Consider the following 23,962-nt stretch of genomic DNA (forward strand, 5'->3'; position numbering starts at 1 on the left):
TTTTTTTTTTTTTTTTTTCAACGTTTATTTATTTTTGGGACAGAGAGAGACAGAGCATGAACCGGCGAGGGGCAGAGAGAGAGGGAGACACAGAATCGGAAACAGGCTCCAGGCTCTGAGCCATCAGCCCAGAGCCCGACGCGGGGCTCGAACTCACGGACTGCGAGATCGTGACCTGGCTGAAGTCGGACGCTTAACCGACTGCGCCACCCAGGCGCCCCTGGACTCTCTTTTTTTAGAAACCTCCAACTCAAGTCCTGGTGACTGCTAGAGAAAGTAATAGAGATTTTGAAGTGTAAATTAAGAACTATCATGCTGGTTCACAGTTCTTCTCATGAGAAATGAACTAGAACCAGGAGTTAGTTCCCTCCGTCCATAGACACGTATATACTTTGGTTTTCTATACTCTTTGACAGGCATTACTTCTTCATGCGACACGAACCTGGCTCTAGCCATCCCCACCCGAGCAACCTTCCAGAGAGAAGGCGAGGCAAATGCAAGATTGTAAGTGCTGAGAAACAAAAGCCTGCTACGTGTGGCCCCACTGCTACTCAAAGGCTCGTAGCCAGCTTTGTGAGCTACTCGGCCTCTTGCCACAACCTACAATTTTTCTTGGAAGCGAGGCATAAACATTCCTGCAGAATGACTCGGGCAAATTTTGCTAACTCGCGGTAGAGCCGACCGAACACCACATCTGGCTGATGCAATAGGACGCTGATTCATAAAACTCCCAGTGTCCAGAGCCTGCTGAGAGGGTGCTCAGGGGAAAGGAGACGAGGGGGACAAGGCGGACCATACCGGGTAGGTGGTGACAGGTTGTTACCACTTCACAAACCAGGTAAGTTTGTGAGGTCGAGCCCCGCGTCAGGCTCTGTGCCGACGGCTCAGAGCCTGGAGCCTGCTTCGGTTCTGTGTCTCCCTCCCTCTGCCCTTCCCCCACTCGAATGAACGTTAAAAAAAATTTTTAATGAAATGTCAGGAAGCAATTAAAAATGGAAACTCAAGAAGTACTCTTAATAGAAACTAGACAGGAACACAGAAAAATAAAAGCAGTTGACTGCTTTAGGGTAGGAGAAACGTAAGTGGTATTTTTTCCCTTTGAATATTCTTCAGATTCAAGTGTTTAAATGGAACCAAACAAAAAACAGGAAAGAGAAAGACAGGAAAGACTTTGTCCTAATACAAGGGATGCTGAAGAACTCTTTAGGCCCCAGGGAGCAGTAATTCCCTGGTGTGTCTTTTCCTACTGTGCTGTGCTTATAACAATGCTTTCAGGAAGAAAAACAGTAGTATTTTTTTAATGTTTGTTTATTTATTTATTTATTTTAATTGTTATTTATCTTTGAGACAGAGACAGAGCAAGAGCAGGAGAGGGGCAGAGAGCGAGAAGGAGACACAGAATCCGAAGCAGGCTCCAGGCTCTGAGCTGTCGGCACAGAGCCCAGCCTGGGGTCACACTCACAAACTGCAAGGTCATGACCTGAGCCAAAGTCGGACACTTAACCGACTGAGCCACCCAGGCGCCCCGTCAATAGTATTAAAGATTCTGAAAGAGAAGGAAGAGACTTGACCTGAGAACAAACACAGCAGAAGGAATCCCCCCTTCTGTGCAAACGTTAAGCGTGCAAGGGCAGTGGTCCTCAGGGGAAAAAGTGTTCACAAAGAGGTTTGCGAACACAGAGGAGGGTACGTGCCCCATCCAGGACCAGAAGCACAGCCCAGGCCCGTCTCTGCCTGCCCCTCCTTTGCAATTCCAGCAGTTTCCTGCTCCCATGTCCCCGGTCACAGGCTGGCCTCCTGCCCAGCGTCTGCCTGCCCCTCACAAAGGAGGCCGGGTGACAAGGCTGCACAATTTGTCACCTGCATCCTCCCTTCTCCACCTTTTCTCTTGGGGTCCCCCTCCCCCCTTCTCCCCTCTATCCCACTGCCTGTTAACTTTCCAGCTCACACTGGTGGAGCTGAGATCCAGCATGTGTCCTGACTGATTACCTGATGGCGACGATAAGTAGGGTAAGAGCATTTTTGTTGAGCTTTTTTTAAGGGTTGTTAAAGTACTAGCATTGAAGCTTTTACTTTAAACACTATTAAAGTAATCCAGGCATGCCAAGCAGGTTGTTAAAAAATGGAGTATGTGGTTGATGTTTTCATTATGTTTGTCTGTTAATAGGTCTGGAGGTGTCTCTAAAGTAAATGAGTGGGAACTCTCCTTTCATTAGGGCTCTGCTGCTTGCCAATGTGGCTGCTCAAAGCAACCTCCCATAAAACAGTAAATAAATCCTATCATAAAAACCGTCGACTTCTTACAGACCATCGCGACTAGAAGGAATTCTAATTAACCGATGAGTCCCAGCCAGCAAATAAAGCTCTCAGAGGAAAGAAAACTCCAGTTTCCTCAGTGGCTTCCGTCTTCCCTGGACTGCTCTGGAGAGAAGGCATCCCAACCTACGAAGCTTCTTCAGTGTGTCCACGGCTGACTCCGAGACGCTCATGATGTCAGACAGAAGCTCGGGAGAGTGGAGACGGCCGGAGCTCCACGCACAGGGGGGCCCATGGCCCCCCACTCCCACATGCTCCGAGATGTCGCCCTGCATTGGGCTCTGCACTGGGGCCTGCTTGAGGTTCTCTCCTTCTCCCTCTGCCCCTCCCCCGCTTGCACACACCCGAGTTCTCTCTCTCTCTCTCTTAAGTAAACAAACAAACAAACACTCGCTGAGTCATGGGTGTGGCTTCTGGTACAGTCCTGGGGCATAGCCTTAGTGTCCTCTGAGGGCTGCAATATGGATGGAAAGCACTGCCCTCTCCTGGGATCTCTGAACAAGCCACTGCTAGGAAGCTCTCTGAATTTAAGCCAAGGTGAAAGCAGGTCTCAACCAATCTGGAAAATGGTCCTGGTAAAGGAGGTGATGCACATGCTCCAAAGGCCCTGCACTCCCAATACATGCCAGCAAGTCCCATTGAGAAAGGGAGCGGAGCCCAAGAAAACGACAGTTGTGACAGATCCGTGACCGCCTTTGGGAAAACTTTACGGGGTACAAGAGCTAAGAGAAAGCCAAGAGAGCTGTTCAATGTCTTTGGGTGACGAGCTTGCTGCCACAGAGAGGCTCTGGAAGGCAAAAGGTAGGCCAGGAGGCCACAGGGACAGTGGACCCAGGGCGTGCGAATGAGGTGGAAAGGTGAGCGTGCTTCAGGTGCTGGAGGGGTGGGAGACCGTTCCTTCAGCCTCATCAATACCGAGGTCTGGGCTCTATTCGCAAGAGGTCGAACAAAAATGCAGAAATGGCAGAAAAATGTCTTAAGAAAAAGTTCTGCTGGGCGAATTTTGCCCTGGTGAGAAAGTTAAAAGAAATGCACAGAACAGGCCACACTGCGGAAGGGAAGCTGGAGGACCCCGTGCACGCTGTGCCTGAAGCCGAGTGGATGAGCACAAAAGAAGGAAGGACAGTGCGAGGCAGGCGAGGGCATGGCAAGACCCAGGGCAGGACGGGAAACGAGAGGGAACCTTCCTGTGTGAGGCCAGGAGACCAGCCCAAGGCTGGTCGCTGAAGGGAGGCCCAGGCCAGGAATGAACTAGGCAGAGAGAGGTGGTGTCACTTCTGGAAGGACACGGGGCCCAGGGCAGGAGGCAGAAGTTCCCGGACCCCACACTCGGCCAATAGGACTGCTGCAGGCCGGTTCCTTTCAACCACAAGGAGGTTCAGTCAGACTCTTTATCCATTATCATTTTAATTTAAAAAAAAAAAACTAAAATTTTCAGTTTGAATTTTAAAACACATACGATGTAGAAAGCCCTACGGTCGAGGGTGTGGCACAGAGGGCAGAACCCTGGGTCTTTCTGGGCTCCTTTAGTTTCCCTTTGCATGACCGCCTTCTACGTGACTCTTCTTGCCAGGTACAGAGGCAGATGTCGTCAATGTCTGAACCGTAATACTTTGCTCAATCAAGCCTCAGCTTTTTCCTGCTGGACACATTCCAGGTGAGCTGTAGCCTGGAGCAGTCGACAGCATTTCCAACACCTTCCCTCCAGAGAAAAATCGCTCACACAACCCCACCTTCCAACTGCCTGGAAGCCACTGCTTTGAACATGCTTTCTCTTGTCGAGCCTCTCAAGCCACAAGACTACGGTTGCCTTTCCTGGTCCCAGAGCCTGCGGAACAACTGACAGCCTGATTCTGCTCTATTTTCTTCTTTTCGGCCTTGCTTCCCTGTCTTGTACTGCTTTTCTTCCAGAGAGAAGGCTGAGGGATTGCCAGGGAATGAACATACTGGGTCACAGGGGGACATTTACGGAAAAGAGCCATCAGTGAAACTACGGGTGTCCCCAGGCTGCCAAGAAACTATAGGCCACGGATATACAACTTCCCACGCAGAATGCTGGACGTGTGGGAAGTAAAGTTCCTGAGAATTAATGTGAACTTGGAGAATGGAACCTACATTAATATTGGTCCATAAAAGGAGAGCAGAAATCCGATGACCGGCCACTTCCCCATGATCACAGCACATGTGAGACATGTACAAGGTAGTTATAGTAGAACACTTACGATCTGGGGCCATCTTTCCCCATTAGTTCCCCGTGTGTCTCTCATTCCGTAGAAAAAGCTTGCTGTATGTTCTCAACGGAGCAGTTCACGACAAGGCAGGCTGCTCGTTCGGCTGGCCGCCAACACAAGACCAGGAGCACAGGTCACGGGTGCACCTGATTGGCAAACACCGGGATGCTGCTCCATTCGGTGTCACTCCTGGAGAGACATGCCTCTGTTCCCACAGGCCCATGACTAGTAAGAGGAAAACCTGGCCACAGTTTGCATCCCTGCTCCGGAAATCAAAAGGCTACAGGCCGGTGCGGATGCTACGTGTGTGGCCAGCACAAGGATGATGCCGTCTGGACATCCATGCCTGAGCCACAGGGAAGGCCAGCTTCGATCTGGAATGACCACTTCCAACTCCCAGGCAGTGACGGCCCAGCATTCTTTTCCTCCGATGTGTGTGTGTTTTCATTAAAAGTGAATTAAATCCTTTTCTTAAGTTGACTTTCACATAATTTCCGGGATAACCAGAGGTATTCACTGTCACAAAACTAGGACTGGAAATCATAACTTACAAAGTGACCAGGTGACAGTCTTTCCACTAAGCAGAAGCTGCATGTTTATCTACCGTGAGCCTGAGTCAGATATAGAGCATCAGACACAGGAAAACATGGAAGGAGAAAAGACAAATAAAAATGACAGCAGAGGGGCGCCTGGGTGGCGCAGTCGGTTAAGCGTCCGACTTCAGCTCAGGTCACGATCTCACGGTCCGTGAGTTCGAGCCCCGCGTCAGGCTCTGGGCTGATGATGGCCCAGAGCCTGGAGCCTGCTTCCGATTCTGTGTCTCCCTCTCTCTCTGCCCCTGTCTCTCTCTGTCCCAAAAATAAATAAACGTTGAAAAAAAAAAAAACACAACAGCAGAATACACTATTTCTCCCTAAAATTAAGACTGCATCAACTGAAAGTTAAATTAGTATTTAATGTTCTGTTAAGGAAGAAAAATGCCACCCATAAAACTAAGATGTTAAAATGTAAACATCTTAAGATAAAAAGTTCATCTTAAAACAGATGAAATACAACCCATCAAGACTGTGAGGCCAGGGTCTCCCTGGGAGGGAGCGACGGCTTCTCCGACTTCGGGCAGCATACGAAGGTCTGCAGAGTTTATTAAAATACAGAGTCTGGTTCTGCAGGTCCGGAGTGGGATCTCAGACGGTGCATTCCTAACAGGCTCCCCGGTGAGGCCCCGCTGCCTTCCGGGAGCCCCACTTGTGTAGCCAGGATGTGAGTTTTTCAGCTCAGAGCTAACACACTGGTGGCAGCTGTGGCGTCCAAAAAAATTACACTGGATTCAGGGAATCAGAAAACTCTGTCATCGTTACTGTCACAACAACCCATAGCACTTACTAAACCATTACCATATGCCAGGCATGTCCTAAGCCGTTTACATACATAACCCCATCCAATCCTCATCACATCCCGATGAGAAACAGATTCACTTACAGGTGCAGACACTGAAGCACAAGAAGTGACACGGCTTTGAATCCCCACCAGACTGCGGAACGTGGATCAAATCACCTAACCTCTTGAGCCAGTGTCTTAATCTGTAAGGGCAAAAATAACAATGCACCTCTCATGGTTTTAAGATGGGACGATCTGGGGGCGCCTGGGTGGCGCAGTCGGTTAAGCGTCCGACTTCAGCCAGGTCACGATCTCGCGGTCCGTGAGTTCGAGCCCCGCGTCAGGCTCTGGGCTGATGGCTCAGAGCCTGGAGCCTGCTTCCGATTCTGTGTCTCCCTCTCTCTCTGCCCCTCCTCCATTCATGCTCTGTCTCTCTCTGTCCCAAAAATAAATAAACGTTGAAAAAAAAAATTAAAAAAAAAAAAAAAGATGGGACGATCTGAAAATATCTGTAAACCATGAAAAATATAAAGGAAAGTGCTTTGTAAACTTTTAAATACCATACAAACTGAAGTCACTGATGAGTAAATGATCCTCAGGGGTTCGCTGGACTTACTCCTAATTCCTATGTTAGAATCTCAATAATTAAATTCCACAGAAAACCCTCAATGCGTTTATCACAAAAAGTTTCCTCTGTTAACTTTACTACATGAGATCTGAGATATACTTTATTAACTGAACAATTCTTCATAACAGGAATTAGATTCAGATCCCATAAACTATACCTACCTGGCAAGAAAACAAGAACTGAATTTTTGCAGCCCAGTGCATGAGGAACAGAAATTCAGCCTCACGATTACATTGCTCAGAAGGGTGAATAAAACCCAAGATAAGCAATTTCCAAAGCTCATTACCAACACATTCCAACAGGCTGAGAATCTGCTGATGGCTTCGTGATTCACTCCAGCTCACCTCCACCTACCCTACCTGGATGGGGCAAGAATTTATGGGCAGTACAAGCTCAGCTATTGTCTGGGAGAGGGTTTATCATCACAACACAACTTCCTTTATTGTGATCATTAGCTTAAGAGTACTGACTTGAAATCACATTCCTGGCCAACAGGATCTTGTCCCCCAGTGACCTAATCTTGGGCTACTAGACTATAGCCGGATTTGTCCTTCTGACATTTCCAAGCCTACGAGGGCTGCTCCCCCCCAATTCTGAGCCAAACTGGAAGGCGAAGAATGGGGTGGGCGTCTGTGAGACAATAAAACAGAACCCAGCAACTTTGTTCCCTTATATACCTCGCTCCCATCTTGCTCCCAGACAGCCCTTGTCCTTGCCGAGCATACATGGCTGTGTGGGGACAGACAAAATCACAGGCGATGACAGGACAGTATGTCATGATCTAGGCTGCCGTGAAGACAAGGTGTGTCTTATTCCCAGCACTTTCTCTTTCTGACCTGGAAATGGTGCCTGCAGCTCCTCTCCCCCTTCTCGAATGGACAGGCCTCCACAGGAGCCTCCCTTACCTTTTTCCGCCCCACCTTTCTTAGAATTTCTCCTCCACACTTGGCTGCAAGTAGTAAAATATGCCCTCCAGTTGGTGGATGAAACTGAAAACGGGAACACGATAAAGAAAATTGATGAAACAAAAAGTGGCTTCTTCAAAATAATCAGTAAAATTAACAAAGCTCTAGCAAGACTGACAAGGATACAAAGAGAGTGGACACAAATGCCCCACATCAGGAACAAAACCAGGGATATCACTACAGACCCTGCCAACAACTTTATGCTCATGAACTCAACAACTCAGAAGAAACGGAACAATTTCTTAAAAACCACAAACCACCAAACTCAACCAAGATGAAACAGACAGCCTGAATGGTTCTTATAACCATTAAAGAAGCTGAACTTGTAATTAAAAACCTCCTGGAAGGATGCCTCGGTGGCTCAGTCAGCTGAGCGCCCGCCTCTTAATTTTGTCTCAGGTCACAATCCCAGGGTCGTGGGATCGAGCCCTGCATCGGGTTCCAAGCTCAGTGTGAAGCCTGCTTGAGATTCTCTCTCTCCCCCCCTCTCTCACAAGCAAAATAAGTAAATAAATAAGTAAATAAATAAATAAGTAAGTAAGTAAGTAAGTAAGTAAGTAAGTAAAAATAAATAAATAAAAACCTCCTGGAAAAGAGGTTTTTCTCCAGGCCCAGGTGGTTTCACTGGAGAATTCTACCAAATATTTAAAGAAGAATTAACAAAAATGTTATAATCTCTTCCAGAAAATAGATGGAGAGAAAACTTCCCATTTTATGCATTATTACCTTGATATCTAATACAGTGTTACCTTGATGTCAAAATCAAATATAGTAAAAGAGAGAGAAAAAGGAAAACTACAAACTAATGTTTCCTCTGAACTTAGATGCAACAAAACATAAGCGAACTGACCCCAGCAACGTCCAGAAAGAATTACACATCTAGTGGTATTTATTCTAGGTCTGCAAGGCTGGTCCAACATGGGAAAATCGACCGATGTAACCTACCAGGTCGACAAAATTAGCAAGTGGCAGAACAGCACCCTTCTGCTCCCCTGACATCCGCATTAAGGCACCGCCATGGCTAAGTGGAAATGTGAGCCATCCTTCTGGCCAGGTGCCCTGCCTGTCCCACTCTAGCTCACACCCCAACTTGTGGGTAGGACCCCTGGAAATTCACACTTGGATCTGACTTGTGCAGAGCTGTTGACACACGGACAGCAAGGAACAGTATTCCTCGACCCGCCCGCAGATGCAGCACCCCGGAAGCCAGGACGGCAGCATCCGGGCCCACGTCTACGCAAGGCGTCCTAGTGCTCTGCAGCCAAGTCACCTTACAGCCCTCGGACCTCAACAGCCAGCCCTAGCTCTGCCAAATTTCAACTCGCTCTGCGAATGCAGAAGGCACGAGACTGAAGCAGCCATAGTGTCCTTGAGTAAGTAAGGCGGCCCTGCTCGTCTGCGCTCACTGTGTTCGCTGCCAGAAGGCTGGGGCCCCGGCCCACGTGTGAAACCCACTCCCGGGAGAGAACGTCTTTGAAAGAAAAACTCTGCAAGGCCTTTGGATCTTTCCAACCTAAGATGTATAAAAATCTCCAGTTTTCACTGTAACATTTCCCCAATTGATCTGCTTTTTATACCAAAGTTGCCCTTAAATGTTTTGAAGTACACTTGGAACACCCTAAAATCTAAATTCAAGTTCAACTGGCTCTGACGTGGTGAGTCAAAGGGGCGTCATTTGGCCCCAGCCCTGACGGGGCCCAGCACACGCGTGCAGATTTGCACAGGTGAAGGTGGGGCTCGGGAGGGGTTTGCTCGCCTTGTCTGCCCCTCAGGATCTTAGGTGGAAACAGACCACAGGCGGCACAAGTTTTCTTTCAAGAAATTCATGTGATCAAGTCAAGACTACTCAGGCCACCCCACCTAATGGGCACAAATGTTGATCCACTAATCCCAGGAGGAGGCAGGAGAAACGTGCCTTTTGTGTGTCTGCTGGGGTGCACCGTTGAGAACCCAGCGGAGGATCCCGTGGCTGCTTACGTGGCCGGGGGGCAGTTCTCTCACGGCATGGCTCTGACTCTGCTAAGCCCAGAGCCTAAGGAAAGCAGGGCTCCTGTGGGGTGTTCAGAGCCCACGCCCGTGGCTCCTCTGCCCTCAGAAGTAACTGCTTCAGGAGTGGACGCACGGCCGGCGTGCTACTGGCACTCCCACGTGTGGGAGGCCGACAAAGTAGTGGTCTCCGGGCGGCAACGGTTAAGAGCAGGTACAACACGGGCGACCCGGCCCCCTCGGATGTTCCCTCTGCGAGCCCCTGTCCCACACCTGGACCACTTCACCACAGAGCTCAGGGATGCCCGTCACCCTATTCACAACCTGGAGAGAGGGACCTATAGTTTCCAGACCCGTCTTAATTCTGTCTGCCAATCATCTTTATTTTCTAAAACGGACTGATCTCCTGGACATTCACCAAGGAAAACTCTTGAGGTTCTATTCACACTTTGTCATGTCTGTAGCCTCTTCGCAATTTGTCACAAACTCTATCCTGCTGGACTGTAGCACATGGTGCCTCATGGAGACTCCAGGCACGTGAGTGCCACTGCAGCCAACAACAGACACACGCGGGACTCTCCGGCATGAGACCCAAGAGTGAGAACGTTCCTGCAAGTCGGTAACATGATCACGCCCAGTCTGCCATCAGCCGCCAGAGACGGGACAATCTAAAGGAGGGCGGACGAAATGAGGCGGTAGAGCAGCCACATTCAGTAACTCCTCCAGCCCTCCCTCCACGTCTGGCCAGTAAAGGGGAGAACTGGAATCCTCCACGGCTCCTCCAAGGGGAGCGCTGCCACCCTCCACCGACCTGCCAAACTCGGGAGCTTCCCAACTACCCCCGGTTCTGCTCTGGGGTCAACACACAGAGGATCCTCTGTGTGTGACTCCCACCTAATTCCTCTGCCCCAGAACCTCCAGGTTTTCCCTTGAGCTGGCTCACATCGTTCTGACTGGAGAAAGCAAGATTCAGCTCAGGGCTTTTCTTTACCCCTTTGGGCCTACGTTACTTTACAAAAAAGGCAAAAACTGCCTTAAAACCTCTCTGTGTTTCACTGTAACACTGAACTTTTCTGGTGGTCTATTGAAGTGTTCCAGACAAGTGGAAATGATGTAAAAACAGCTCCGAGGAAGTGCTTTCAGTTCAGTGTGGCTTTAAATATTCTACTACTGATACTCAAAGAACATTCTCCAATTATTAGGAAGTTAAAACTACGAACTTAACAGTGAAAACCCCAACAAGGACACAGGATTGCAGCTACTGTGTGGCAACTGGACACGGCAGTCAGCACAGATGATGAATCTAACAGGGACGGGGCAGAATGCCGTAACCAGGAAGCAGGAGGGTCACATACATCACGCGCTGGGCAGCTAAAATACAATGCCCACAGGCCGGCCCCCTTCTTCCCGTGTCAGGCTGGGACTGGCAGGCTCCCATAGGAGCTCTGGGCCTATTCCAGGAACAGACAATTCAGCCCGAGCTTCGTTCCCCTTGCCTTGCGTACCCGGATAGACCCTCGCTCGCTCCACCATGTTTCTGCAACATGAGCATGGACAGTGTTGTTCACCCATGTAGAAGCTGAGGAAGCATCAACAAGCAACTGGATGGAAAACAGACAGTCTGAGCCCAAGACCCCTGGACTCTTCACTGCAAGTCCTGGGGCTGCTCCAAGGTCTAGCCTGCCTGGAACCAGGTCTTTCGTACAAATGTAGAAGCGAGGTGATTTCTAAAGTCACATGTAAAATCTTTTGGGGCATCTGGGTGGCTTAGTCGGTTAAGCGTCAGACTTTGACTTAGGCCATAATCTCGCAGTCTGTGAGTTCAAGCCCTGCATCAGGCTCTGTGCTGACAGCTCGGAGCCTGGAGCCTGCTTTGGATTCTGTGTCTCCCTCTCTCTCTGCCCCTCCCCTGCTCACACTCTGTCTCTCTCTCAAAAATAAATAAACATTAAAAAAATTAAGAATAAATAAATAAAGTCACATGTAAAATCTTTTAATGAAAGGACAGGGTTAAGTGTGTGTGCATAACTTCCTATTTATATTTAAGATAAGCATAGCGCTAACAAGTTTAAGGACTGCCCATTGTTTCTTCCTCAAGCTCTTGAAATAAACTGGGTTCCTTTAGAGGATACAAGTTTACTCAAAATTCAGTTTTTCCCTCTTGAAAAATTATAACACTGGGGGAAAACCTGACCCTGTGAGAAAATGCAGCATTGTCACACAGAGATAACTATGTGGTAATGATACGAAAGAACAGGAAGCAGAGAAGTCTATCATCAGGTGTGAATATCAAATGACTTACTGTAACAGGAATCTCTGAAACATACAATGAACTGCCACATTACATTTTATTTTCCTTGCCTGTTGACTGAACCTGAGAGAAGAGCTTGCCCTCAGTCCCCAGAACAGAACAGGCGGGACTGAGCGCTGACTTTCCCACCCCGCCATGCGGCCCCAGGACATGCGGCTACCCTTCCCCTCCAACAGCCAGAGGCTGGAAGCAGCCCACGCACCTCCACCAGCCGCCAGGCCTCGCTGATGACGGCATACTGGAGGCGATTCAGGACAAAGCCATCCATCTCCTTCAAGACTCTGACTGGGGACTGTCCGATCTTCCGCATCAGGGCGTGGGTTCTGTCCACCGTCGCAGGGGCCGTCTCTGGGTGTGGGACCAGCTCAACCAAAGGCACGTAATACGGTGGATTTACCTTACGAGAGAGACAGGAGGGGAGAAGAGTCAGAAGACAGCCCTGGAGCCGGGGTGCAGTTCTGGCAGACTGCTTGCCTATCCTGAATGGTCAGATGGTACAGATTTGTCTGGGGAAGGGCCACTTTAGATTCAGCATCTGATGACAAGAAACTTGAAATATAAAGTAGTCCACAAAGGAGGGAAAGAAAAAACCTGAGCACAAAAATCTGTGTGTCTTATTTATTGAAAAATCATAACTAGCACCTGAGGTTGAAATTTGGAGGTGCAGATGACCATCCTATGCTTTCAGGGCTAATCTCCAGACCCCTGGCCTCCCCCAGGATTTCTCAGCTACCCACTGTCTAGACTCCACGGGCTTTCGCCCAGCCCTAGCCCTCCTCCAGACCCACCTTCCAAAACCCTCACTGCGGGGTCTTGCTATTCTACTGTGTCAGGGTTAAAATTGAGAGCATCTTCCCAAAACTTGGTATTTCCTTAATGTGTCCATGTTGAGCCCCAAACGTGTCCCGCCAATCAAATCTCTCCTACACAGAGGTCACGCAGCATCAGAACACTACCGCAGCCTTGACGTCGTGACACGGCCTAAGGTGGGAAGGGTTGGCCCACGATGAGCGGGCCCAGGTGGAAATGCCTGCCTAGCCCAGCATTTACACTTTGTGCTCTGGGTTTCTTGGTTTATTTTTTTCATTTTTGTCTTTTGTTTGTTTCTTCGTTTATTTTGAGAAACTGTTCTTGAAGAGTCCCAAAGAGGATTATCCTCAGTCCAAAGAAAAGGCTGCTTCATAGACCAGATTAACCTCACCATTAAAAGCTAAATGCACTGTAGGGGCGCCTGGGTGGCGCAGTCGGTTAAGTGTTCGACTTCAGCCAGGTCATGATCTCGTGGTCCGTGAGTTCGAGCCCCGCGTCAGGCTCTGGGCTGATGGCTCAGAGCCTGGAGCCTGTTTCCGATTCTGTGTCTCCCTCTCTCTCTGCCCCTCCCCCGTTCATGCTCTGTCTCTCCCTGTCCCAAAAATAAATAAACGTTGAAAAAAAAAAATTAAAAAAAAAAAAAAGCTAAATGCACCGCAGTAAACTGTATGCCAAATACTTTTAAGTAATTTTTCCTCAATATATAGAGGAAAATTGATAGAATCTTACAGTCACTAATTACTACAAGAAGCATCTTTTTTTTTTCTTTTTTAAAGTAAGCTCCATACCCAAGATCAAGACCTGAGCTGAGATCAAGAGTCAGATGCTTAACTGATTGAGCCACGAGGAAGTCCAAGAAGCATCCATTTTAAAATGACTTCTACAGGGGTGCCTGGGTGGCTCAGTCAGTTAAGCGTCCCAACTTTGGCTCAGGTCATGATCTCACGGTTCATGAGTTCAAGCCCCGTGTCGGGCTCTGTGCTGACAGCTCAGAGCCTGGAGCCTGCTTCTGACTCTGTGTCTCCCTCTCTCTCTGCCCCTCCCCTGCTCACACTCTGTTTTTGTGTGTGTTTGTGTGTCTCAAATACACCTTTTTTAGAAATTTAAAAATACATACATACATACATACAATGACTTCTATAGAAAAGGGAAAGAAAACCTTCCTTCTCCTAGGACACTGCTTAGGAGGGGCCTCTGGTCCACAAACAGCTTAGCTTCGGAGGTTCCCTGTGCTCTCGGCCTGCCCTGGTCACGCTCAGCCCTCTTAGAAAGCAAAAGAGGACGGCATCTGTTTTCAGATAAATAAATTGTAAATCAGTGCCTCAACTGAATCACTTGTCTCCTGCCTATGATCATCGAGCTCATAAAAATGTCTAACCTCTGGCCTTTTCGAAGATCAGAATTGTAAGAACTGGAAGCCTGTCTACTTAGATGGATTTTATCTTCCTATAAGACAAAGACTACGTCTTTGGGGCTTGGGGTCTTTCAATGCCGCAAGCCTCACGGGCGGCACAATCCCAGACCGAGACACCGGCTACAGAGGATCCGCACGCACAACGTGCTCCCCGGCCCGCATCCTCCCTAAGTGGCGGTTCTCCCGGCTGCCACCGCTGGCCTCCCTCTGTGCCCACTCCCAGGCTCTGGGCAGAGCTGGGTGGCTCCCAGGGTGTCTCCCCCCACCCCAAACCCCGAGATCTCACTTGGAGCTCGCCCCCCATTCCAGGCTGTATCTGTAATTGTGCACCGGACACACTCCTAACAAGCATACACTCGACCTGTCACGAATCAAACTGCCGTCCCTCTCGCCCCCACACAGGGTCCTCTTCCTGGCGTCCCATCTTGGCGAGAACACCATCACCCCAACACCCAACGCCCAAGTCAGCACCGTGAGAAGCATCCTCGGTGCCCGCCTCTCCCTGGCCTGCCCCACTTCCCATCGGTGATCCTGTCAGTTCTATTCACGTCTCTGGAAAAACCCATTCCCGCCACCGCACACGCACACTTGGCTCGGGCCGTCGCCTCCCGCTCGGATTCCGGCACTCTCCTCCCTGGCCTCTCTCTCCAGGCCCATCCTCTCGCCACCACCGCCAGGGTGAGCCTTTGTCAGGCAGGGGCCTGTCGGATCCAGAGGCAGAAGGGAGCACGAGGCTGCCGGGGCCGGAGAGCTGCCGCTCCCTGGGGGCGGAGTTTCAGCTTCCCAAGAAAGACTTCTGCAGATGGAGTTCTGTGCGAGGGCTGCACAGCCGTGTGAACGTGCTCACTGCCGCTGAACCGTACACAGTTTCAAGCCTTACACGTGTTTCATCACAATTAACGTTTTTTTAAAACTTAAAACCAGGATGCCGACTGCACCACCTCCAGCTCAAAGCCCTGCAGGACCCTGATTCCCCAGCACCCGCGGAAACCCAGCCGCACGGTCCAGCTCTCCGTGCTTCCTGAAACAGGCCGCGTTCACGCTTTGTGTCCACGCGCTCGAACCGGGCAGCTGCTGGGAGAGGACCTCCCGGAGTCTGAGGGCCCGCAGGGGGTGGTTCTTGCCACGGCACCTCAGTCCTGTGACAGGGACACTGATGCCAACTGCAGGCTGGGAGAGGGACGGGACAATCAGGTGGAGAGATGAGAGGAGGGAGGAGGGAGGAGGGAGGAGGGAGGAGGGACGGGAGGGGCCGTGGAAATAAGCAAAGAAGCGACTCTCTCAAAAGGAAAGGAACGGCTGTGTTCCCCGGAACGCCTGGGCCTTCCGGGATCGGGGTCTGTGAGTCAGACTGAGAATCACGCCTTGAAGAAATGGGAAAAACAAAACAAACGAGGGGAAAAGGAGGCAGTGTCTCTAAAGGTTACAGGAGCCGGTCCACGGGCTCTCCAGAGCGGGCAGCGCTGTGCCGGAGGCGAGACGGAGGGCCTGGCCGGTGAGGCTCTTTGAGAGCTCAGGTGGGGCCGGGCGGTACAAGGGGGGGCATTCTCCATTCACCTCGTGAAAAGCCTGCCCAGAACCTGGACCAGAGCCTGGGAGGCATGTGATCGCGGAGATAGCACAGCGCGCCCAACACAGAGGCTTCGTTTATTTTCTCTGCAGCAGATGAAACAGAGTTAAACTCAGAGGAAAGGCAGCCGGCCCCTTCTCCCAGAAGACAGCCGCGGCGATCTGCAATTCATTGGCACAGCTCCGCGGAGGGGGCACTCCCGACCAGGCGAACTCCTCTTCTTTACAGAGGAGTGGAAGTAAAAATGAAGGGGCGGCTTGCTTACAGCAGGCCGAGAGGCCTAATCCCCCACCATGTTGATAATTTTCAGAGTAAAGCCCTTTCATGAGTGACAGCCCATCCCACCCCACCTTCCTGAACCCTCCACAGGCAGAGGGGGGAAGGCTGCCCCTCTGACGGGCAGCAGCTGACAATCTGAAACGGGCACCGCCTACACACGCACACACATACGCTCTCCAGAAACAGCAAGCTCCGGGACGGACGTTCAAATTACCACCAACACGAGGGCAAGTGGTTCCGGGGTCAGGCGGGAGAGTGAGTAACAAAAGTGGCAAGCGTAGGCAAGGTGCTCAGATGGGAACATCCTGGGCACCTTATGTGAGCAGTGCCCGGTTTAATTCCAGGCTGTGTTATAGCTCCGTGGCTGACAAGTAACCAACGTGAGAGATGAGTAGACGAGAGTTAGGACCTGTCTCCACTCAACACTGGAATCCCTGAGCCATGTGCATCCTTCCCAGGCAGCCTCATCCACAGAGCATCCATAAAAGGGGCGCCAGGAGCATCCGATGGGCTAAAGCAGCCCCCACCAGCTCCATGGGACCACCACGTCCCCAACTGAAGTAAGGCTGTAAAGTGTGGCTGAAACCGTTTTGACTGATTGCTAACATAGATCCAGGCACCAAGAGAGACTGCGACCAAACTCAACTTTGAGATCATCATCATCAGCGAACGTCTCCCAGCCACCAGATGCCCATCCCTGAGCCCCTCTACACACCCACAGGGAGATGAGGCAGACCAGGAAACGCAACATAAGAAACAATGGAGAGGAAGAATGTCAGGGACACATTAACACCCCTCTTCCTGAGCCCGTCGCCTCCTGGCTCTAGTCTATGAAGCCCACTTGAAAATCCCAAACTACCTGTGTGCTGAGAGAACACGCCCACCCCGTAGTGACCCCCGCTCACCCCCAGTGCTCACATGACCCAGAGCTCCTCCCACCCCCCCACCCCCAGCGAGACAACATGTGTTTGCCCAAAAGACAACACGTGATGTCGAAACTCGCTGGCTGCCGGCTCTTTTGTGGAGGGCTGGAGGCGGCAATCTTTCGCAACTGCTGACTATCCACTCTCGCCAGAGCCTTTCAGAGGCACGAAGAAGGGGCTTCCTTTTCCTTTGTCCTGTTTCCTGTCTGGGCAAAGAACTGTGGGTGCCTGGGGCAGGATGTTGAGGCGGCGGCGTGTGAGCCGATGCTCCGGGCCGAAGGGAAACAAGCTCCTCAGAGACCGTAAATGGTTCTGGAATATTTGGGACTGCCCGTCCAGCTTGGGTTGAATTGTTCAGCACGCCTTTTCCCCACCTGAGCTCAGTGGAATCATCTGGGCAGGAGATCGGTGGGCAATATCAGCGCAGGAGAAAGAAAGGATAAAATTCCAAAGACGGCCGGCTTGGGTGACTGCATTTGCTTAAATTAATGTTGGCTTAGGTATAAAATGATTTCCAAAAGAAAGAAGAGATTGATTTGTGAAACAAGGTCTGGACTTACTTTGGTTATGCTATTTGACCTTGATTAAAGAAGTAAAAGCGAGCAATCCTAAAATGGTATGAGAAATATCATTACTCAACAGTGAGTGGCTGAACTACTAGTCAGAGGTACTTGTTAGGTGTGACAGGAAAGTGAAGGAGGTGTGGTGTCATCCATCAGGTAGTTCAAAATTAAGAGACATGGGTAAAAGTCTTGATAAAGGACTTAGGAGGCATTTTCTAAACAATCTGACTTAGCTGTTTTTCCTTTTTTTCCCACCTGACTTAGAAGTAAAATTACTGGTTAGAAGTTGGAAGTTTCCAGGCAAGATTAACTCTCTAATCAACAAACAGTTTACCGTTCCTAAGAGTCCTTTTTACAGACATGTAAATGTCATAAAAGCAAGGACATGTCATGTTTCGTGGCACTTGGTAACTGGATGCTTCAACTAAGGTCCCTCTTGGTGCTAATTTCCCGTATCTGAGTGGTAGCTAAACATGACCGGTTTTCTTCTATATTCTGTGGGTCTGAGTCTCCGTATTTTACGACCACTCTCCACTTTCCCTTGTACTTCGGTAGGAGGATATCCAGACATCCAGAACCATACGGTCATGTGAATGGTGGTCCAAGCCGTCCCTCCTGTCAGCACGCAGAATCAGGAGGCATCTCTGACCCGCCCTTTTTCCTCACCTCCCTGAGCAAGCCCCTTAGCCTCCCCACCCCCACACTCTAAGCTACTCTTGCTCAGCAGGAGGACTTTCCCTGCTCTCAGTCTAAGACCCTCCGCCTCACCACGGCCCTGGTGGCTCATACTAGGAATCCTGCCCCAGTTCTGTGAAGTAGCTGTCCCCCTCTCTGAGCCATCTTCAATATAGAAGGAACCTTCTGATCACCCTCCAAAGGCAGCACTTCCACCACATTGCAGGGCTGCCCTGTGTCTACACCGGTCCCATGTCTTCAGAGTAACGCTCACGATTTTGTATAACCCAACCATTCCCAAGCCTTCTGGCTCTTTCCTCCTGCTCCCCAAGTACGTGAGGTGCGTGTGTCTTTCCGGTCAGGCTGGCCTCCTCACAATTCTGCATGCCCCGTGCTTGCTCTTGGCCAAGGGTCTCTTCATCTTCTTTCCCACCCTCACACTCTCTCCTCCCTGGTCAGCCCAGATCCTGCCCAGCCTGGCCCTGGCTCCTCCAGGCAGCCCTTCCCCGGCCTTCACCTCTGATGGCCTGCTGGTGCTGAGGGTGTGGCCATCGTCATCTACTATCACATTCATTATGGCCGGAGCTAAGTTAGCTTTTCTGTCCTAACCTAACGAGCTGTCCCCAGTTTCCCAAGGTCACACTGAGCTCACAGCTATTACTCAACCTTGGCTCTCCTGATTCTCCTTTCCTCACATTAATACATTAATCTCAAAAAGACTTACTGAGTGCTCGCACGCCAACTTGTACTCACTGTCCAACAGGCCTCATCATGCCCCCCCACTGTGTAAGTCTGCCCAGTTAATTACAACAGAGGGGTGCAAGGGAACAAAAAAAAGGGGTAGGAGGCTTAAAGCCAACCTACCGAACCAGAATCTCAGGAGCAGGACCAAGAATTTGCATTTTAGTAAAACTGATCCTACTCCGCATTGTGTTGAGGAAACCACACAGCGCAGTAAAACGGCTACAAAATCCTACTAAAAATGTGGACACATTTTTAAAATGACTCCCCGACGGTAGGATTATTTGGTTAGTACTCTCTCTCTTCAGCTAGACAGTGAGTTACGTAGGTGAGGGAGACAGCGTGGGTTCTATCCCATCGTGCGTCAGGTACACAGACACAATTCAAGACATTTTTGGATAAAATTCTCTTTAAAACTGCCGGGATTGCACAGCTCTCTAAATACACTGAATCACATTAAATTATCCAGCTTTAATTGTGTGGCATGCGAATTACACCTCAATAAAGCAGCTACAAGACACTATCGGATCAGCCAAGGCGTACCGCCCCGGAAAACCGGAACGAGAGGCCACCGTGCTGGTGGGTAGAGGCACTCACAGGATGGGCCACGAGGCACTGCTGCACGTGTGCGAGGCCAGCAAACAACTGGGAAGGCAGGAGGCAAGAGGTGGAGCTGCTTAAGACAACTTGGTCATCGATGATTTGATCTAACTGAGCAAAAATCTTCTTCTTCAGCTCCAGGTTTTCTGGAACGCATTCCTGAAAAGAACATATTCAAATTACTATGGATGATACTGCACTCAGGCCTCAAGCAAAGCAGCTCGTGTCTGATTCATTCCTAAAAAAAAAAAAAAAAAAAAAAAAAAAAAAAAAAAAAAAAAAAAAATCAATGAACCAATTAGAAAACTACCAGCAATTTTTAAGAGCAAACCAAAAAGCCGCTGAAGAACATGGCAAGTCTCCGGAAACTCCGGAAACTGGGGGGCGTGTATGTGGGAGCTGAACTTTCTAGCTTTGCACAGGCCTGAAAACTCGCAGGATAAAACAGTCTGCCGAGCACATGGGGGTTGACTCCACGACAGAACACAGAACAGCACCTCCAGAGAGGCGCTACAAACATCCACAGCAGTCATCACCACTTATTTTCCCTACCTGTTCTGACCATCAGAGCAACTTATCTTCAAGGAAAAATCTTATCTTCGTGAAACGAACAAACACGTTACATCCATAATTCCCGAAGAGCTTCTTGAGAATTCATTTCTAATTGGAAATCCTTTTGAAAAGGACCTTTGTTTCTACAAATCTAAAATTACTTTAATGGGGTGTGGGAGGAGGACAGAGGAGCAAATTTGGATTAAGTACTGCAGATAACACCACTCTGAAATCCTAATCGTGCACAGAGCCGGCTGGAGTGAGAGGACATTCTCCAACAGCCAAGTGTGGGGCCACGGGTGAGGCCTGTTCCTGGGAACACGGCGGATACCGCCCTGCTGCGGATGGAAGCAGAAGGGGAGAGGACACTCGGGCTGCTCCCACCCCTTCCCTCCTGCCACCGACTCCTCTGGGAAATCACACAGCGGTCGCTCCTGCCCAAGACGGGTCCCAGCTTACCCGGAGGCCATAGGCCCTGCAGGGGAGGCATCAAGAACTCCCAAGGTTCCCTGGAGAATTTACAGGACCATGGCCTCAGTATGGTCCGGTAACCATCAGCATCAGAATAAACTGGGTGCTTGTTAAAAATGCAAATTCTCAGGCCCTCATGAGGGTAGGGTCCTGATATCTGCATTTTAATCAAACATTCTGATGATTTTTGTTCCTGCTGAAGTCTGAGACCCACTACTCGGGGTGTAGGTCTTCTGTACTCTCAGTGTGGCTACCAAACACACCCTCGAGACTCTCTCCAGCCCGATGTCAGAGCAGTGTCCTCCCCTCCTCCCCGAGCTACCCAGGGACCCACCGAGGATGCCCTGATTAGTGTAGCGGCATCATGGTAGCAGAAACGGTATAAACACCAGCAGGCGACCAGAGGTGCGTGAAGGCGAATGTGCAATGCTGAAGGGCCACTGGGAATTATAGGAGAATCGCCCCTCAAAAATAAAGGTTTTCAGGTTTGACTTAGTAATATTGAATCATTAATCATGAAATCTAATAGTATATTGAAATCAGCTGTGTAAATATTATGACCCGAATTCCGTTTCTGTAATCATCTACAAAGTTTAAAAAGTTTTACTCTGAGGGTAGGGAGTCAACATTGTGTTTGTTTATACTTTTAAAAAATATAATCAAGCCATGTGAAATTTTTATTAAGAACAAAAGGTCATATAAGCGCCACATCTCAAAGACAAGGAAAAAAATGGAGTCATTTAAGAACTGTAAAGCCCATTGTATTAAATCCCCTTATCACAAAGGGGAAAAAAGCTACAGTAGCTGGCTGGTTGTATTGAGTGATTCCTGGATCAGTTAAGTCTGCAAGTTGGGTTCAGTTTAAATGGAGCCTTGTAGTAAAGCCAGAGACTAAGAATGATGCAGATACTGTGTAAGCTAATAAAAGAGTCCTTGTGAACAGCCTTATTGTGAGTCTGTCACACAGATTCGCCCCTGAAATGCTATGCCTTCTTCAGATCGTCTGATTATCAAAGAGGCAAGAAAACTTGAACCAGAGGAAACCCAAACCTGCTACAATTATGTAAGGGTTTTTAACGGCACATTTGCTTGAAGTTTTGTTGTTGTTGATGATGATAGCAGCAACTGTGTTCAATTTGCTGGGCCAGGGTTATACTGCCTCTGTCCATGTCAAGCCTTGAGTTCATTTCCTTGCTATTCATTGGGGAGCCGATACTCCTTGCCTGAGAAAGAGTATGAAACGCTATTAATCAGGATTAATCGTCACTTGTGGTTGACTGCAAAGCTAAGAGAGGCAACGGTCGTTCTCTTTGCCCTAAAGGGGCTGGGAGGAAGGGCAGAGAAAAGTCCCAAACAATGAGACAACTGAGAACCCAGCTGCAACGCGGCCTCACTCTCTAAACTATAGCAATGGGACCAGGTGAGAATCCAGCCTTGCCTTCTGAACTCAGTGGTGTTTTTCAGGGGTCCTTTCTAGAGAAAATGGGAAGTGTTAGCAAACATTCTATCACTATTCAAAGTAATGAGCTTGACTTTGCTTAATTAAACTCTGACAGCATTTTGGAAGCAATGATTATTATGTTTGTGTTTTGTTTGTTTTGAAGCGGGAGGGAGACACAACACATAATAAATGATATTCTCACGCACAACACATAATAAATGATATTCTCGCACAACCACTATGCTCAGGTTTCAACAAACAAAACAAAACTCTGGGGACAAGTAAAGAGAGCACCGCGTAACTTCCCAAGAATCACAACCTTTCCTGGTACATCAGAAGTTTACTCATCTCAGGAAGTATCAAATAGTTAAAAAGTGAGGTTAAGTTTAAACACTCCTTTTTCCCTTGTCTTCTTGAAAGCAAGAAACTGAATGTTGGTATTATTATAGGCATAACTTTTAATTCTCTCTAACTTACTTATATTTTAAAGGACAAATCATGTATAGACTTTGGTGTTTTGTGATTAGAGTTACCTGTGACAGCATTCAACTCATTAGGAATGTTCTAGAAAGGCAACATGGCCATGGCAAGTCAGAGCATTGGATAATTCCCAGGCAAAGGGAGTCCTACCTAGGAACTCACTTCCGAAGTTTACTCACTCGCTGTGCAACAATACACATCTTCCAAAACAAATATTTTCATGGGGAAAATGAAATTTCATTATTATTTTTTTTTAAATCAGTTCAGGCATTTTAGATAGGCGTCCTGTTGCTAGAAAATCTACATTTGTTAATGCAAAACATTTGGAAGCAATCTTCAATGCGCCTTCCAGAAAGAAAGCAAAACTAGACTAGAAGACTTTAGTACTCAAAATATTTTACATGCAAAGAAGTCCTCTTAGCCAATTGTAGGGGAAGGACATGGCAAGAAAAAGGTGAGCTAAAACCTCACTTCAATCATGGCAGAAGGAAATTCTCTCTCAAACTAAAGATGGAAGTGATCCACATTATAAAATCTGTTAGCACTAATTGTATCTTGTCAAGTTTTATTGCCACACGCCATAAACTGCACTAAGCCCTAACCAGAGGCTCGTTCTTTTCCTTGAAATAAAAATAAAAAACATTTTTAAAGCATATTACAAATCCTAAACAGAGTTCCACAATAATCTGGAACAAATTGTATCCACTCTAGAGAGACCTTTCCAAAGTAAAAACCAGTGTAGGCCACAGATTTAGGAACATTACTTCCTGGGGATTAGGTGTTAAGGTTACCCGGATTGTTTGCTTTACATCTGTTTATTTTTGAGAGACAGAGAGTGAGAGGCAGACTGCAAGCAGGGGAGGGGCAGAGAGAGAGGAGACACAGAACGGGAAGCAGGCTCCAGGCTCCAAGCTGTCGGCACAGAGCCCGACGCGGCTCGAACCCAGGAGCCGTGAGACCATGACCTGAGCCCAAGTCGGAAGCTTTCCCCACTGAGCCACCCAGGCGCCCCTGCTGTTTGCTTTAAACAGCAGCCCTTTCCACGGGTAACCACAGGGGACGGAGAAGAGGCTGAAATGGCACCTGCACCACTTGCTGTCCCGATCATGAGTCTTTTCCCACCCTCATTCCAAGGTTATTTCTGGGACCTTTTATGAAATCATTTATTTAGAATTGGGGTAGAATGCCTGCCAGGAAAAAATTACAACTAAAATTATTTTTTTTAAGCCTGCAATTAGCAGACAGTGCATTTCTAATAGTTCTCATGAGGAAGACTTGGGATTTTTAATACAAAGTGCTGGGAAGAGCATGAAACACAAAACTGGAGAAGGATTAAGCAAGGCACAGGCATGAATTTTTAAGACAAATAAAAAACAAGTAAGTTGATGTGAAGGCTATCACATCAATCACTGAGACCATTTGTTACCAGGGAGGACTATGTTTGAATTCCAGGTGACAAATTCGAGAAGACTACGTGTATTACCTTTTTACATGACTTTCTTTTTACCTCTGTGTCAGACGCATGTGTAATGCATTTCCACCAGTGATCTCTCTTTATAAAGCAGCACTTCTCAAAGCAGCAGAGGACAGGGAGAGGTCTATTTGTGAGGGTTGGGGGCAGGGGGGAAA

At 48.7% G+C, this 23,962-nt stretch overlaps 1 protein-coding gene across 2 annotated transcripts in view; it reads right to left on the reverse strand.

Moving 5' to 3' along the window:
* Positions 1-23,962, reverse strand: part of CRYL1 (crystallin lambda 1) — a 129,213-nt gene that overhangs the window by 13,660 nt on the left and 91,591 nt on the right. For both annotated transcript variants that reach the window (XM_043574734.1, XM_043574745.1), the window contains 2 exons: positions 19,387-19,548; positions 12,017-12,211 (listed from right to left, as the gene is read on the reverse strand). In XM_043574734.1, the coding sequence (XP_043430669.1) occupies positions 12,017-12,211; positions 19,387-19,548 (357 nt within the window). The remainder of the gene's footprint in view (positions 1-12,016; positions 12,212-19,386; positions 19,549-23,962) is intronic.

The sequence above is a fragment of the Prionailurus bengalensis genome, chromosome A1 (genome assembly GCF_016509475.1).
Source record: "Prionailurus bengalensis isolate Pbe53 chromosome A1, Fcat_Pben_1.1_paternal_pri, whole genome shotgun sequence".
Taxonomy (NCBI): Eukaryota; Metazoa; Chordata; class Mammalia; order Carnivora; family Felidae; genus Prionailurus; species Prionailurus bengalensis.